Source organism: Chenopodium quinoa, unplaced genomic scaffold, assembly GCF_001683475.1.
Source record: "Chenopodium quinoa cultivar QQ74 unplaced genomic scaffold, ASM168347v1, whole genome shotgun sequence".
In the NCBI taxonomy this organism is placed as follows: domain Eukaryota; kingdom Viridiplantae; phylum Streptophyta; class Magnoliopsida; order Caryophyllales; family Amaranthaceae; genus Chenopodium; species Chenopodium quinoa.
The window spans coordinates 1,315,093-1,333,826 of NW_018744858.1; the positions used below are offsets into that span (position 1 = coordinate 1,315,093).

General features: G+C 35.6%; 1 protein-coding gene and 1 pseudogene across 1 annotated transcript; one reads left to right on the forward strand and one right to left on the reverse strand.

Annotated features, from left to right (window-relative positions):
* The first annotated feature begins 1,168 nt into the window (after positions 1-1,168).
* On the forward strand, positions 1,169-12,890 carry LOC110704775 (annotated as a pseudogene).
* Positions 12,891-14,490: 1,600 nt separating this feature from the next.
* LOC110704722 (peptidyl-prolyl cis-trans isomerase FKBP42-like) lies at positions 14,491-14,952 on the reverse strand. The gene has a single exon (XM_021882530.1). The coding sequence runs from the start codon at positions 14,950-14,952 to the stop codon at positions 14,491-14,493; it is 462 nt and encodes a 153-aa protein (XP_021738222.1).
* Between the last annotated feature and the right edge of the window lie 3,782 nt (positions 14,953-18,734).

The window sequence follows — 18,734 nt, forward strand, 5'->3', positions numbered from 1 at the left end:
AATCATGTGGGTAAGTAGTAATGAGAATAGTTACAAAGAATCAAATTGTATTATACGGAATATTTTACTCCGTATTTTTTAGTGAATACAATAATATAAAAACATACACTAAAGTAATAAAGACTAGCTCAGCATATAAATTAAAATAAGTAATAAATATAATGACTAGTATACTACTATAGTATTTAACACTAACCATATATATTGATTAGATTGTCTAACAAGTAGGGCTAAGCAAAATTATCCAAAAATCCGAATCGAAAATTAAGGTACCCGTCTCAATAACCACAACAATGCGGATACTCGATCTGATAATTTATTATCGGGTACGGTTATTGGGTATCATTTTAAAATTAACGGTTATCCGATCCGATAAGCAATTTTTTTTTCCTACTTAAATCTATTTATCCAAAATCTAAACTCTTACTTTACATCGTAATCACTTCATAATTTAAATGATCAGTAATTGTTAGGGGTGAGCATGAGACAGGTTCCCGCACTGTTACACTATCGGTTCGGATACCCGATAACCAATAACACTAAAAATGATATCCATTACCTGAACTTCAGGTACCCGAATTTTAGGAACGGTTATCGGGTATCTAATATGATATCCAATAATGAGAATTTAGACTTTATAATATAGTTATTATGATATCATTCAACAATAATACCACATGATCATGACCAAATTACTAATAATTACTAGGGGTGAGCAAATTGGGTAACCGATCAAAATTTTAGGACCCGGACCCGGAATTGGTTGGGACAGGGTCCTAAATCCGGAACTGGAATTGGAATTTGTTAAACCAGGTCCTAAAATTTAGGACATAGAATTGGAATCACCGGATACCGATTTCGGTTTCGGGTACCCACTTATGTATATAATGGGCGAATGATATACATAAAACCTAACGATCAATCATCAACATCAAACAAAAAAAATCACAAAATACAAACCCAAAAAGAGTCGCAAATTTGTAAAAACAACAATTGAATTTAAATTGAAACAATCAGTCAAAATCAAATCTAATAACAAGTCATTAACATTAAAAAATCACAAAATACAAACCCTAAACAAGTCGCAAATGCTTAATAATAAAATTCACCAGGAAAATCCAGAACACAACAATTGTACATTGAAACAATCAAATCAAAATCAAAATAAAAAATGAAATAGCACTAACCGTGAAAAACTGATAGATCGAAATTCGTGAGGTTGTGTGATTTGATGAGAATGAAGAAGATTATCTCTCTCTAAAACGCGGAAGTTTGTGAAAAACTAGAAATTGTGGTGGGGGATAGCCTTATAAGGCGCAGGAAGGTTCTGGAGAATGCTGATTCGGACATTATTTTTTTTTATTTACTCCTATTTTTTATTCCGCTTCATAAAGGTGGTACCGCTGATAGCAAATAATTAAGTTCGTATTATTTTACACACACGTTAATAGTTGGTATTATTTTAAGCCAATTTTTCTAAAAGTAATCAAAAGTTGTGATTATTTTGAGCAAATGATGCAAAAGTACGAATTATTCTGAGCAATTTTTCCAAAAAAAAAAAAAATTTTTTTTTTCAAAAAATTGGGTTCGCACTTAAACCCACCCTAAATACGCCCCTGGCTGCAGCCTTCCCTCTCTTTCTCCTCCATTGAAGCATACTCTGAAATTCTCCATTGAAGCGGCTTCTGAGCTTTCTCCCCTCCATTGAAGTAGCTTCTGAAACAAGGTACCTTCCTTTTAATTATCGAATATCAATTTCATATTCAATTGTTTAATTCCACACTTTCGTTAATTTAATTTTCAGTATACTCAATTTAGGGTTCAGATGATTGAACTATTGTATATAATTACTCGAAGAATTTAAGGTTTGCTAATTAAGTCAAATTTGGTTGCTAAATGTGTTGCAGTCCTCTGCCCATATACAGAAATGCCGCGAACAACCACAATAGAATGCCCAGGTTGCCCACCATTAAGAGCCCTAACTTTCGACGTACTTGGCCTTGTTAAAGGTACTAACTTTAATTTTAATTTATGCTTAATATTACCATACAATTTATTCATTTCATGGGTGTTTTTGTTTTTTATTTTTTTTAATTTTTGTTGAATAATTTCCTTACAAAATCGTCGCCATTGTTGTTCAGTAATTGAAGCTCGGAGTAAGCTAGATGGAGTTCCTAAGGTTGTAGAGAGGTGGGGTGACCCTGATTCCTCTAAAGCTATCCTCGCCGCTTCTATCAATGACCGAAAATCCAACCCTGTATGTATGAGTTTTCTGTTCCTATGTTTATATTTTTGCTTATGATCTTACTTTTTTGTGTGCGTGTTTTTGTGAATTAGTGTATTCCAGGGGTGTGCCGTGTCATATACCTTAATTTCCTATTACATCATCAGTTTGACGGGGAAGGATGGAGCTGTATTCCAGGGGTGTGCCGTGTCATATACTTTCTTGTCTAGTTTAACATGCTCGTATGCCTTAATTTCATAGGAAAAGTTGTTGATTTTGTACATATTATGCTACTGCATTGTATCTATTCAATTGAAAAATCTTCTAAATATTGTTATTGATTGCTGCAGTTGCTAGCAGTTGCCAGGAAAAATGGTGCAGTAAGTTGCTTGCTTCCCATGTCAACACCAATGTAAATGGTATCATGCGTATCCTGTTTTAAGCTCATACTTTTTGCTGCGTTGTGTACACGGTATTGTACTATTCAAATTGAAGTTTTGAGTCCGGTTACTGGAGAGTTGTGTTTTTCAATCTGTGATGATGGTGATGACACTTCTCCATTAGATGACCCGATTGCTGGATTGCATTTATTTAAAAAGAGGATGGTAGAGTCATCATCAAGGTAGGTCATTTTAACTCTCTTTGTATGACATCAGAAAATAAAAGTTTTTTTTTGGTTTTTAAATTTTGACCTGAGTTAGTAAAGGATACAATGGGGTCACTGTGGTGGTATTAAATTAATCTCTATATGTTTTATGTGTAACTAGGTCGTGAACCTTGCTTTCTTGTACAACTAAAGGGAAAGCAAGCTTGAGGAGAATTGAAGATTTTGATTCACACACTGGTTCTGTTTCTTTTGCTACTCCAGAAACGTGGAGTGTGTGCGGTTCTGGTGAGATTTGCTGCTCCAAAGTACATGCTGATGAAGGCTACTCTGTGTTTGGAGGGTAAGCCTTGTGTATTCAGAACTATATTTCTTAAGAAATTTAAAAATTAAGATCTTTTACTGTTTTTATTTAAATAATGCTGATTTTGTGTTGAATGATATGCTTTAATTTCTGTTATTATGTTTCTTTTTAGGAAAGGCATTGAAATTAACATGTGGGACCTGGAGAAGACTAGTAAGATTTGGAGTGCAAAATCTGTAAGCTAAATAATTTTACTAATTAATAACTGCAATGTGACCTTGTTGTGTTTCACTTTTGTCAAGCAAACATAAATTCTAATTATTGTTGTTATGCTTTTGCAGCCCCAAGCGAATAACCTTGGAATTTTTACGCCAACTTGCTTTACATCTTTGACCTTCCTAAGCAACGATGATCATCGCAAGGTTGTGGTTGGTACCAAAAACCACCAGGTAATATTAGCTGATGGAGATTCTTGTTGTCAGTTGTATGGAGGCAAATGTGGTCCTTTTTAAGACCATGCTTTGTTTTATTAACTTCCTTAGATTTGGGAGATCCTTATATAGCCAGTTTCCTATGAGTGGTGGGGGGGGGGGGGAGGCGGGTAAGGGGGATGTGGAATTTCCTATGTCTTTTTTCCCCTGACGTAGACATGTCTGAGCACATTTCTAATTACATAAGCTATAGATTGCAATCCGCACTATTTCTTCAAAAAAGGTTTTCTCTTTGTTGACTTAGGGTCTGAAATGTCTCAACTTCTATTACTCTGGGTAAAGATGCATGAGCAATGCTCCATATCCTTTCCTAAGATCAGTCTGGGTGCATATTTGAGCAGATGGAGAGTAGCTTTAGTAATTCCCATCTAGGGATGCAAGAACTTTTTCATAGACTCAGCACACGATATGGGTGAAACTGTCTTTGCTTGTCTGAGTGTCACTTTCTATCAGCCACTAGTGGTTTACTCTTGGCCATGGTTAGTGCATTACTTCATGGATATTTTTATACACCATTATTTATTTAAAGTGTTTGTACCCTGTGGAGACTACCTATTCTCATTGGGGACCTTTCGGAACGTGACCCATCAAATCTCTGGGCATATTCAGGAATCTGCAAATCAAATCCACTTATTTTAGCCTTTTTTCAGAAGTTGATCTAAGTGTTAAATTTTCCTTTTTAAGATGGTTATTCAACTCAATAAGATATTTGCCTCTGGTTACCTTACGTGATAGAAATTTTAATTTTCTTTTAAACATGTTTTGATGTATTCGAAAAATAATACGGAGTAGTAGATAATAAACTAGCCCAGTTTTTTGAATTTCCAACTGAGTAATTGTTAAAAACCCATCTTCCTTAGCCCACAAGGAAGTTAAATAAGTCATATTCACTAAAATGCTTCATTAGAAAGATGTAAACATTCCCTTCATCCATTTCCACAGAAAGTACAAATAGCCATTAAAACATTCTATTCTTTCTCTTCATCTTCTCTTTCTTTGTCATATTTGAGAGCTGTTATTTTTAATCAGTGACTAAAGATATAATTATATTTTGAAGATTTTAGGGAAGCATAATAGCAAGTTTACCTTTTATTTGCATTATTTGTTTACCGAATTTTAGCTTATGCTCACCTTTGTCTGGATAGGTTTGCCTCTACGATACATCATCTCAGAGAAGGCCCGTGTTATCAATTGATTTTAGGGAGACACCTATTAAATCTGTTGTAGAAGATTTGGATGGACATACTATATATGTAGGAAATGGTTCTGGTGATCTGGGTTCTTTTGACATTCGTACAGGTAATGAATTTGAATATCTTGAAGTATAATTATCTTGTCTTTTTGACCTAACATTTTTGTATGCCAGTCTTTGGTTGATTGATTGTATATCTGGATAAGTAGGTCATATTGTTGTTGTACTTAGCATTGCAATTTCTTTTATTCAATCGATCACGTCACTAGTGTTTTATTTTTTAAGAAACTTCTCTTAATGTTGGTTTATCTCTTTTTTTAAGGACATAGTTGAGCTTTTATTCCTATTTGAATGTGCTTATGTTACTTTGTGATTCTTATACGTAGTTGGTCCAGACTAAGTTGGCAAAATCTAGTGCAAAATTGCTAATCCTGAATACAACAATCAATCAATCAAAGCCTTAATCCCATAAGTGGGGTTAGCTACATGAACCAAATTTAATTATTCCATGTAGTCATCGACATAAATCTTCCTCCTGCATCCCTTACGATCCAATGCTTCATCCTCATTCAAATCCATATACTTCATATCCTTCCTAATTTCTTTCAACCAAGTCATTTTCGGTCTCACTCTCCCTCGTTTAAGCCCTCCATTATCCAACTCTTCCACTCTTCGAATTGGTGCACCCTCGGGTCACCGTCTTACATGCCTAAACCAACGCAAACGATTTTCCCTTAGTGTGTCTGCAATGCCTGCCACCCTTACCCTTATTTTCTTGCAAATAACTTTATTTTTGATTTTATCTCTTAGAGTGTTCCCGCACATCCACCTTAACATGCGCATTTCCGTAGCCTCCATCTTTTTAATGTGCTCATTCTTAGAAGCCCGAGCAACACTGGTTTTATGGCAGTCCTGTAGAATTTCCCCTTCAACTATAAGGGGATGCTTCGGTCACATAACATTCCAGTGGCTGCTCTCAATTTAAGCCACCACAACTTAATCCTGTGGGCCACCTCTTGATCAATGTCACCATTTTTCTTGCCTAGATACTTAAAACATTCACTCATGAAAGCGTCATACCAAATATTCAGTCTTTACTCCGACTTAGCTTAAATCCTCTAGATTCCAACCTTTGCCTCCATTGCACCAACTTCGCGTTAACCCCACCTTTAGTTTCATCCACCAAAACGATATCATCTGCAAACAACATACACCATGGAACCTCATCTTGAATTGGTCTAGTTACACCATAAACACCTTTACACCTCTATTGATATACCAAAACTCCATTACTTCCATTAAACAATTCATCGAAGTACCCCTTCCACCTTTAATGTCCTCCTCTTGTACTAGGACAATTTAGTTCTTATCTTTGACACATTTTACCATGCCAATATCCTTCCTTGCCCTCTGTCTTCTCTTTGCCATCTTATAAATGATCTTTTCTCCCTCCTTGGAGTCGAGCTTTTCATAAACCTCATGATAAGCCTTTACTTTCGTTTGGTGAACAGCTGCCTTTGCCTTACTCTTAGCCTCCTTATACGTTGCAAAGGTTTTTTCACTCCTACATTTTATAGCATTCCCTTATTTGCTTAATTACTACTTTCACATCGAAGTTCTTCCCCTTATTCCCCTAAGACCTCTTTGGCCACTCTCAGGAAATAATTCTTCATTCGTAACCAAGTCATGTCTGGATCCTCCGTATAGTCCACCATCTTATCCTTGGCTCCTCTTGTCTTCCTTTTTTCTTCGCCTTTTCTTTCAAATGAATAGTCATAACCGAATGCCGATGTTGGGTGACCATACTCTCTCCTGGATGACCTTGTAGTTTAAGCAACTTTGTCTATACGTGCTCCTTGTGAGCAGGAAGTCTATTTGCGTTGCATTTGCTCCGCTTCGGAAAGTTATCAAGTGTGAATCCCGTTTCTTAAACCAAGTATTAGCTAGAATTAAATCATATGATTGGGCAAAATCCATAATAGCTTCACCACCTACGTCCCTCTACCCATACCCAAAGCCTCCATGAACACCCTTTAGCCATCTTGACTCACCCCAACATGCCCAGTTAATCACCTCCAATACATAATTTCTATGTGTGGTGGACATCCTGTACCACCTCATCTAAATCCTCCCAAAATTGTCGCTTCTCTTCTGCATTTAACCAACTTGGGGAGCATAAGCACTAAGGAGTCAGTTGGTTGGATCATTTGGAATGGATTGGAATGGAGTTAGAATCTATTCCAGCAACTTTTTTGTTTGGTTGAGTTTTTTAGTAATGGAATCTCATACCCAAGGGGTTCTAATTCCCCCTCCCCCCCCTACCTATGGAATTCCGTACCAACCTCTCCCCCTAAGATTCACAATCCATTCTATTAATGAAGTATAGAATCCATTCCAACAGTAAAACCAAACAACTTTAGACTAGTATGAGTTTTAGAATCCATACCTCTCTAGTATGAGATTCCATACCAATTCATTCCAATTTGATGAACCAGACACCCCCTAATTACATTCACAATCTCCTTGCCACATAGCAACTTCACCCTATCAACCTATCATTCTTCCGAAAGACCTCGATTACCTCTTTCAACAACCTCTCATCAAGAATCACACCAACTCCGTTCCTAGCTCCACCATTCCTAGTCTTTGTGGCTCGTTTCCTGTCCAACGTACCACACCTTATACCCCATAATCAAGCCTCGAGCTCTTTCTCCCGTCCACCTTGTCTCTTGGAGGCACATGATGTTTACCACATTTTTTTTTTTGGCATATGAAGTTTTTGTGAATATCCAAAAGGATATTATGATAAAAATATTCTATAGCACAAAAACCAAAACACCCAAGCAATCTCATATAGCATTAGTTTAACATTTATTTTACTGTCTAGAAAGAGTGGAATATGAGATTCACTTGATAGAGAGCAATACTTATTATAAATACCAAGACATATCAACACTACACAATAAGAAGCTGCCTGTACATCAATGTATGGTACACCACCCTAATACATTCCCAATAGATATCTGGCCGATCCTTTCTTGAGTGGTAATTCTTTGCTCATACCTGTGTATCTGAAATGCTATAAACATGTTCAACAAAAACAAAAATGCCATAGAGCTGGAAAATTGGAATCATCTTCTTGCAGAACTTAAGTGCAATATCAATCTTTTTGTCTAACATGAAAAGATCTCTGTTAAACTTCAATAGTTGCAAAATTGCCGTTCTCAGGGCGAAACTGAAATGAAAAGCTAAAAACAGATGGGTGATAATTTCTGGCTTTACACCACTGAAGTTACACAAGTAACACCCAGTTTCATTTTGTGTGAAGTGAATGTGGTTTTTGAGCCATTACTTTGAAGTTTGGCACCTAAGATGGAGATTTTGGATGTGGGATAAAAATGTTGAATTGGCTTGGCTTAAATTTAAACCATTAAGTACAGAGTATTTATCTTCAGTTCGAATGCAACTTGATGTAATTCTTTAGTATAAGCACATTGCTGGAAATGGCTGGGTGGGTTCCTTCTTCATACATTTTTTTTAATGTAACTGATGTGCGTGATTTGAAAGCATGGATCTGCCCTTTCTCCATTTCTCTTGGTTTTTATATTCTGCTTCCTTTCTCCTTTTTGCGTGCTCACTTTTAAGCTGACTCATGCTTCTCAATCTGTGAAGGGTTTTCATTAAATTAGCTTAATAGTGCTGTTTTGTCTATTTTATTAAAAGGGAGTGCTAGAAGATCCAATAGATAGTGTTAAGTGCTCATTTGGTTTGAGAAAAATGTGACAAGATAGTGGAAATGCTCTAGAGTGCAAAAGTTAGTGTTCACTGGAGGCAGATTTTAAAAGTTCTGGTTTTTCAATTGGGTGTAGATTGAAAAAAAAGAAACCTTTATTAAGTTACACTGCAATCTGTTATTGGGAGAGAGGGGGGGAGGGGGGGTCAGGTTGGAACAGTTCCCCAATATAGGTTTTGTTTCCATATATATATGAAGAACAAACACAACACTCATCCTGTACTCTCTCCATCTACGAACACAATACTTGATGGTTAATAGGACAAGAAGCCTTACTCACTTTCATCACAGCATGTATACATTTACCAATTCCTTGGATGAAATCAAGTTTATTTTCATAAGCTCTGTTCTCCCTCAAATTTTATACACTGTTCACTGTTGCAGTAATCTAAGCACTTTTAATGCTCCAAAGCTTCTTGTCCTTCAAACCTTTCCCAAAATAGACTCTAGTAAGTATCAATGTCGTTTACTTACTCTTCTAACCTTTAGCCAGCCACAAACTTCTGGGATACGTAATTTATCAAATCACAAATACTGGGAATCCGGATCGTAGGGATACATGATGGGAAAAGAATTTAAACACTGATCTTTATGTATTAAAACTTCTCCGTAACGTTCTGTCTTCTTTCTTTGTTTGGGGTCCCTTTTACATAATTCTTATTCTAGGGCAAAAAGTGAAGTGTTAATAGTAGTCAATTAAGCTATATGATTTTGCTTTAATTTTTTTCTTTTTGTTTTGAATCTATGACTTCAAGTTTTTGATGCTGATGTTAATGTCTTACTACAATGAAGTTTGGTCAGTGTAACAGGCTTTTATTGGAGACTAATCTTTTCTTTATTTATTTATTTATTTATTTATCTATTATGTTGAATTGTGACAGGGAAGTTACTGGGATGCTTCTTGGGAAAGTGTTCTGGTAGTATTCGTTCCATAACCAGACATCCTGAGCACTCTATCATAGCATCATGTGGTAATTACTTAATGATTAATTTTTGTTCATTTATTGATCAAAATATGTCTTAACTTATATATATATATATATATATATATATATATATATATATATATATAATTTTATCATTAATAATCTTCTTTTAGATGTGAAGGGGGTGGGGTTAACTGTTTTTATTTTCATGTATATATAACAAAAATTTAGCTGAAAGCGAAGGATGAGGTGCCTCCTCATTTTGAATCTAAGATGACCTTTGACTGCTGTTTGCAGAACTTCTCTTATATAATACTTTCCTTTCTGAATCAGGGTTGGACAGTTATGTGCGCTTTTGGGATATTAATTCTAGGCAGCTTCTTTCTGCGGTAAGTTCTTTGTTGCCATTCAAATGATTGTCTTTAGGAGCTTCTGTGACTTATTTCATGCATTACAGATTTTCAACTCTGTACGATGTTTCTAACTATTGCTCCCAGTGGGATCATTTAATTTCTCCATATTCCAATCTGATTTCCCTAAATCCATGCATACATGTTGATGCCTCCCTACGAAAATGCAAAATCTGTAATGTAGTGTGTTTTGGAGGGAAATTAAGCTCAAAGTATAACTGTTGATGTCATTGCTCATAAGATTTGAATTTACTTGCACAACAACTGTTTTTTAGCTACTCAAGCAGTCTTGCGTTAAAAATGCTCTATTACTGAAGTTAAATTATGGTTTCTCCATCTTGCGTAGCCTATTATTTCAAGAATACTATGAAAATGTTGGTCATTCATGTGATTTCTGGGGAAATAGTTGTGTAAATACAAATTGGCCGGGCCCTCTGAAGCTTTAACTTGATTTGGATCGTCTGAAAGGAATGTGCTATATGCTGAAGGGGCTTCTTTTTTTTAGATCAACTGCAACTTGAGCAGTTGTGAAACCAATTTGTGCGTACTTTGTCCCTGTGTGGAGTGTACTATTTTGTATATAGGCAGAGATTTAAAATTGATATTCTTGTTGTGGTCAATCAAAATGCAACATCAGAATAGCCTTGTCTTCCCCTTGAACTGTAGTAGTGTAAATAGTTTATAAGTGGATTCATAAGCTGGTTGGTTAGATTGACTTGTGCCTGAAAAAGTATGATTATCTTATCATGGTGATCAAATGTTGCCTATTGAAAACTATAGTTCAGATTTAGCACCAATTTTGAATTAATTGCTCCTTAAATGTTCAAATGGGCTTCTGAATATCTGTGGTGGTGATGTTAAAAAGACTAGTACGTTTGTTTATTAAGTTGATACTTTTATAGTGCTTGTTCTTTTGCATATTTTGCATTTCTTGCTGCCTTTTATGAAAATAATTATGTAGCAAACTTACACAAGTATTCTTACCAGAATGTTTAGCTTTCAAGAAAGTGTTAATATAGCAGTTGCAATTATGATTGCATCTAGCTACGCAGTTGTTTTTCTGCGCTATACTACACATCATGTCCTAGTAAATTGTGAAATAGAGAAAGAACTTCTGTAGCACCTTTACCAGGTTGATTGTATTGCATTGCGATGATTCTTTTTTCAAGTTTAAACCATCGCCACCTTTGCCACATATCTGAAACATTGTTTTTCATCCGTAATGCTGGTGCAGGTGTTTTTAAAGCAACATTTGACCAATGTGGTATTTGATTCAAATTTTTCCAATGAAGGTTAGTTCATTTCTTCAATGCCACCTTTTGATGCCTCTTAATATGGATCTTTCGAAGTATTTTTTAGGGAAATTTTAATGAACTTGAGGAGAACCACGTAACATGAAAGTGAGATGATTATTTTACATGTATTTTAGTGCTATTGTTATTCTTTTTGCTACCTTGAATTTTTCTATGGGAGGCAAATATACCTTGATTTCAACATCTAAATAAAGAAACTGTTACAAGGTTACGTTCTCTATTTTTCCATATATAATTATTACGTCTTTCTTACCTGTTGTACTTCTATTCTTTGACCTTTAATTCTGCACGTGATATCAATTAATTTTTTAATGGTCATACACTCATTACATGAGATTTTCATTGCAACTTTGACACAGTATCCACTTAAACCAGTTATATATGAGCCATTGCATTTTTTTCTCCCTTCGCTATGAATCCTTGAACCTTCTTGGCGTCTTATAGTTGTCAGAGCCAGTGTTCTCATAAGAGTCATGAACCAGTCTCAGTCCCAGTCCCAGTCCAAATTCCCTGGACCTGTTAGAGGAGAGATCTATTCTAGGTTTATTGCAGAATTGTACATATATACAAATCTAGATACTGAGATAGTGATATTGATTCACATAAGGATACATAAATTATTCCATTTCTTTCGTTGCTATAGCCTCACTAGAAAATCTCCTTTAAATCCTATTTTCAATATATTGGTGAACCGATTAGTAATGAAGTGAAACGATTATTTTATATGTGCAATTATGGTCTGTTTGATAGATAATAAAGAGTAAAAAGGCTTCTAAAGAAAACCTCTTGGCAAAGTCTGTGGTAGATTGGTAGTACAATTTCACTTTTGTGTATCTCATAAATGTCTATCTCTACTACGTGCTTTAGGAAATTCAAGAAAAACACAATTATGTCATGAGATTCACATATTTCTCACAAACTTACATACATATTTATCTGTTACTGTAGTTTTGTTTTTGGTTTTTGGTTTTTGTTTGTTTGTTTATTTTTTTTATTTTTTTTTTATTTTTATAATTATAATTATTTTTATTTTTATTAAAAGCCTTGTGAAAGAACTTAATCATGCAGTCCCTCTCCCTTTTGCTTATCTGATGAAACAGTTTGCTTTTCTCCTGATAATTAGATATCCTTTTTGAGTAAGTAGTAGTTTGTATTTGTTGAAATAAACTAGTATTCATGGAATGATCAATATTTGGACAGAAACGACAATTGCTACAGATCCACACAAAGATGAGATTCATGTTAGCAATGAGGAGCAATTTCAAAATGAAGAAGACGCACTGCCAGTAAAGAGGAAAAAGGCTTCTAAAGGAAAAATTGAGGCCAAGAAGAAAAAATCCAAGAAAGTGAAGAAAGTTAAGGACGAGGTTCATGTTGAAGAGTAATATCATGGTCCCTGGAAAGATATATTCTAAGATTTTCATACTTTTCAGGTGCATCCATTTTTGCTAGATTACAAATTTTAAGATGTATGAGTCTTTGTAGTAGTTATTTTTTTAAAGTTTATTTATATAATTATATATATTTTTTATTAAAGAAAGAACAACTAATGTAATTTGTGTTTTTTAATACACTTTTTTGGTTAAAGAACAACTAATGTAATGAGAGATGATAATACACTTTCACGAGTCAAATTCAGATGCAATTGTGTAATTTGTGTTTTATAACATTACAAGTGTAAAATGGAGTTTTCTAATTAATTAGGATGTCTAAGAGAAAACCACCTAGAAGTATAAGCCAAACTAGACAAATAAATTTAAATAAGAAGCTAAAAGTGAAAAGAATAGACATTAAATAAACATTTATTGCACTGATTTACTTGTGAGTTGTTAATACTTAAAAAAAGAAGAAGTATATTCAATGTTTATGGATTGCATATAGCATTATCCTTTTATTATTTTTTTTAATTTTTTTCTTGGGCAAAAAACTGCTCTGTTTATAATAATTGACACACTCTATACGATATGTAGTTTAAGAAAATAGTACGGAGTATGTATGAATTAGATTATCCAATGTTTGCTACTGTGTACTACCATTTGCGAAAGTCTTTCTGATTTTGCTTAGGTGGACGTTTGCTGACCAAAGGTTAATACATAAATACCCCTAGCCCCATGACTTGGAATGACAACACTTTTTTTTTAGACAACGGAGTAATAACCAAAATACACTACTACTCATCTTTAGCGAGACTTGCTAGATTTTGACTTTTGAGTAGTCTTACACGAGGTACAAATACTACAATAATTAAAATCAAAAGTACAAACATATAAACTAAAATTAAGCTTCTTATTTGGATGGCCGGAGAGATTCATTGATATGATGTACCACCTTTCCTCTTCATACTTGCATGAAAATTGGATTTTATGATTGGATAGACATGGGTAGGGTGCAAAATCTTGCTTTGTTTTTGAGTCCTTTCTCTGATTCTCCTTTTTTGAAGGCTGGACAATTTGTCTATGGCTTCGAAAGAGCTTTTCCTCCTCGACTTACTCTTAAACTCTAGTAGAGGTTGAACGGGTTCTTTCTTAGGAATTGGCAGACTGGTATTCTTCTCTTTAAGATCCTGCACTTGATACTCATCCTTGATATAGATAGATTCTTGCGGCAGGTGGACATGGTTAGTTCCAACATCAACAAAGGTATTTTCAATTTCATTCACGAACGATGACTGTTTTTTATTGGTGTCATCATCCTCAATAACACTGCTTCCCTCGAGCTATGTTCGTGGGGGGTCTCCATCATGATATATTTTTTGGGGTGAAGGTACACACCTTCGACAAAGACGTAGAATGTGGTTGATAGAGCCACAACTCTTTCCCCTTCCTGAACTTATGTAAATCTGGACGGGCGATTCTCAAACAAGAAGATGGCTTTTTCCGGTTGACGAAAGCCACCTTACCCTCACAAGAGGTAAAACTGAACAATTCGAGCCTTTCAAAGTATCCACCTTCATGGGGACTCCACTATCCTTCATATAAGACTCCTGACTGCCATTAAGCACTTCTTTGGTAGCTTCTAGCTTAGCAACAAAAGTCTCCACCTCATTCTTCTCCACCTTGGACCCTTCAAGTCTAGTGCCAGAATCTATATCTCTTTCATTAATTAAGCTTCCTTGATCTTCACCATATTGAAGATGCATATTCTCCTCAACCTTTTCCTCATTACCATCCTGTTTCCTAAACACAACTTCCTCCAGTCTAGTCATTTCCTTCCCAATTTCCTTATTATTAGGTTCAATCTTTTGCTGATTTAAAATCATCATATGCCTTCTCCAATGCTATTCCTCTTCTAAACAATGCGTTTACATTTCTCTTATTAGACTCCAAAATCAAGGAACATGAAGTAATGGCCTCACTAAACTTGTTGAGCTTAATTGCACTAGCTGCAATATTCAAAAGAAGGCTAAATGCTAACCCTTTCAACTCAAGGTTAGCCTCACACATATGAGAATCATCACTAATGGCACATATTATAACACACAAGCATTTGATACCTTTATTATACATCACAAAAGCAGTACTAAATTTTTTCAATTTGAATAGGGCATTTGCTTCATCCTTTAGAGCAGTCATATACGAGATAGTCTCCTCTGGGCTATTGGTTTTTTCAAACATTTCCTCAACATCACAGTCATCCTCCCCCAAATGGTCTAAGTGATGTAGCAAGATAGGTCCTAAACTTGAACTTTTCCCCATCCCTTAAAAAAAACCCAAACAATTTTACGCAAAAAAAAAAAACTACTAAGCTAAAACCAAATTAGTAAACAAGCATCTTCCCAAGAAGCTAGAAAGATGCAGACTCAGAGCAAGAACAATTCTATTGAAAAGGACTTACAAATTAATTGAAACGCCGATGCCGATGAAAAAAAAACCCACAGATCTTTGAAGATACATAATATTGAGACAACAGGGAATCGATGTTTTAAGGGAAGCTCGCCGACGACTAAAGGAGGGGAATTGGCCGCCGGCGAGCTTGTAGGTGTAGGAATGCAGTGGGTTAGGGGAGAGAGGTATTTTGAATTTTTAGTTGACAACCTTTAAAATTATCATAATTTTATTAAATTTGACTAATTTTAGATTCCTTTAATATATTTTTATAATTTTGAAAACAAAAAAAAAAAAAAAATAGAAAACCACAACGATACCAAACGAATTTTATAAACATATTTTTATTTATCTGCTATTAAAGGACGTTTGCTAGATAAATGTTATTACATAAATACCCCTAGCCCCACAATGTAAAATGAAAACCCTACCCTAAGATAATTTTTTTTTATTTATCTTTGTTATAAATTTAAATTTTCTCCTTTTATCTCCTCTCACCCCATCAGGCCCGAAAAGTTAATTATATACACCTGAGTGCACCGTGTATATAACTAACCCAAGGTTAATTTTTGCTCTTTACTTGATGATTAAATTAGAAACAATCATCAAATTGAGAACAACATACTCGTGTGTGAATTGATACTTATGTGAAAATTGTGGAGTAAATATTATGGTACTTCAGTGATATATGCATGATAGTAAATTAGTAATGTAATAATATTGCATGTTATTTGATATATGCATACTAGTAAATTAGTAATGTAATAAAAATTAGTAATATAATAATTAGTACAAGTACACAAATCATAAAAAATTAGTCTACGAGATTGTGTACTTGTATGATTAGTTCACATAATAATAAAATAACACAAATGTCATTGAATGAATGTATGTATTTAAGGGGTTCTGGTGTGACAATATTAGTAATGTCATGGATAATAACGCTATACACACTATGACAAATGGTGAAAATGTATGAAATTGTCACAAGGAAGAGATTTGATAGACACTATGACATGGGACAATATACTTTTGGGGAAAAGTTCGATTTATGGTTTATAGTGCCACAACAGATTATGGTTCAAGCTGTTTGTGACATTGTCTACATGATAACTTGAGAGACTTCCCTTAGGAAGGTTTATAACATTCTACTATCAAATGGAACACCCATCAGGTGAACCTACTTTATCATGATCTACGCTTGTTTCCAGTTTTTTCTATCTAACCTAAATAATAAATCTTAACTCATCAATCACTGGAATCTCCTTTGTTGTAGCTATCATGTCTCTCAAGTGAGTTTCTACACCCTTTAGTTGTATTGATTGTGAATTGAGTTCTTTATTACAAGTTTTGAGTTTTAAAATTTTAACTTAATACTATTTACAAGAAAAATAAATTGCTAGTTGTGAGCTTAAAATGTAGATTTCACCGTATTATAACATATTTTAAATTTACGTTCATGTTTAAGCAGCCCAAGTACTATACATAGATTCAAATCTTTCTATATGCAGTTTTTGTAATAGCCTAATTAATTAGCTTGTCTTTTTTAATGGCTAACTATTAAGAGTTTTATTTTTTTTTAATTTTTTTTTTCATTTTGAATGTTTGAATTTTTCAATGTATAGCTAGTTATAATGACTATATTTTTTAAGGGAGAGTATCTCTTTTAATTTGTTAAAGATTATCTTGTATTTATACTACTTTTTCCTTCCCTTTCTTAATTCCCATGTATTATCACAAATGGGAAAATCATTTAGGGATGGAGGGATTACTAAAAAACACATTTTCAAAATATCCCAATTCATAAACTTTTGTTGGATCAATGGGATGGCCTTATGGCGTGGCTAGCTAGAATCAACAACATCTTTTGATCTATTATTAATTTTGTTTTTCTATATTTTTTTTACACTTAAATCAAAGCTAAGATTTTTTTTTTATTTATTTTTGCGATATCCAATACTAAATGGACACCAATTTGAAAAATAGTATCAAGTTAGCTAGCACTATTTATTTCAAGAATTATTTTTTATTTCAACACCAAATTAGCAGATCAATCGGGATAAAAATTTATCATAATTCTTCTAAGTTTTCAAAGATGTCTCAATGAGTCAATGAAGTCAATCTAACCGTGCTGAAGTTAGGTATTCATGCATTGTCCATATCAAAGCATAATCCTTTTGTTGGGTTTTGTAGTGGCCCACACTACGCGGAAAGGAAACCCCCAAGACCCGCCCCGATAACTAAAGCAATTAAGACAAGCATAAACATAATTAAGCAATAATTAAAAGAGGAGTGAAAGAAGTTATACCCTCGATGCGTGCTTCGCTCGCAAATCGAGCTCTTACTTCGAAAGCTCGAGCGTCACTAGTGTGAACGCCTCCAACGGCTCGTACACACGAACCCGACCCGAACGGTCCAAATCCCGAAGGTTAGTCGGGACCCGACCAATAAAAACTTGGATTTTTACGAACTTAGAGGTTTTCTCACCTAATGGGAGATGCCTCATTTAGTTCTACTCAAGTGGTTTTTCCCAAACCCAAAACTTGGGTATTTATAGGGAAAGGAGACTTGATTCTCCCTTCTCCCATCAATGTGGGAGAATTGCATTTTCCTACTAATTTATTTTAATCAAAACAAATTAATAAACCATGCAATCAATGAGTTACAAGTGGCAAATGGAGGGAGAGTGTTTAGGTGAGGACCATTCCAAGAGGGGGGGACCATAGCCTTGGTGCCCAAGGCAATGGCCACCACCCTTGGTCCCCACACGCACAAAACCGTATCCCACATGCTGCTGGGACAGCTGGCTGCCAAGGCAGCCTTGCTCGCGCCTGGTGCCTAGGCTGTGCTAGCAAGCCAGCACACATAGTGCAGCCAGCCAGCGAGCATCCCATCCACTGCCAGCATGCGTGCTGCTATCGAGCCACGCATGCTGGGCGCTGCATTGCTACGCACACACATACCAGCGCACTGCTTGCTTGGTCTTGTAAAAGCGATGCACGAGCACACGCACATGCAGCGATGGTGCTGTGCTAGCAACGCATACGCACGCACACGCACATGCTGCGATGGTGCTGTGCAGTGCTACGCCTTGTCTACTGCAGCGCCCAACACATCCACACGCACATGCGATGGTGCGATGGTGCTGGGCAGTGCTAGGCCTTTCCTACTGCCAGCGCCCAGCACATCCACACTCACATGCGATGGTGCGATTGTGCTGGGCAGTGCTAGGCCTTGCCTACTGCCAGCGCCCAGCACATGCACACGCACATGCGATGGTGCGATGGTGCTGGGCAGTGCTAGGCCTTGCCTAGCTCGAATGTCCTAGCACGCCTAGCATGCTAGGCTTGCGTTGGACCTCGCCTAGCCTAATACTCACACGGCTAGGCCAATGCGAGGCTACGGCTAGGTTCGTACTTGTAACTCGATTGATTTTGCGTCTCGTCAAATTCTAAATTCGACTTGACTTGCGACGCTCGATCTCGACGCTCTAAGCTCGATATCCGACGTCTTTGTTTGTAAAACTCCGACGACTCATTATATCCTTTGGATTGATTCGTCGTCTCGAATCGGTTATTCGATTGGGTTCAACCCGAAGGGTTTAGTCAAGATTAAGCTGTAATATTAATTGAACATTAATATTACTGATCGAA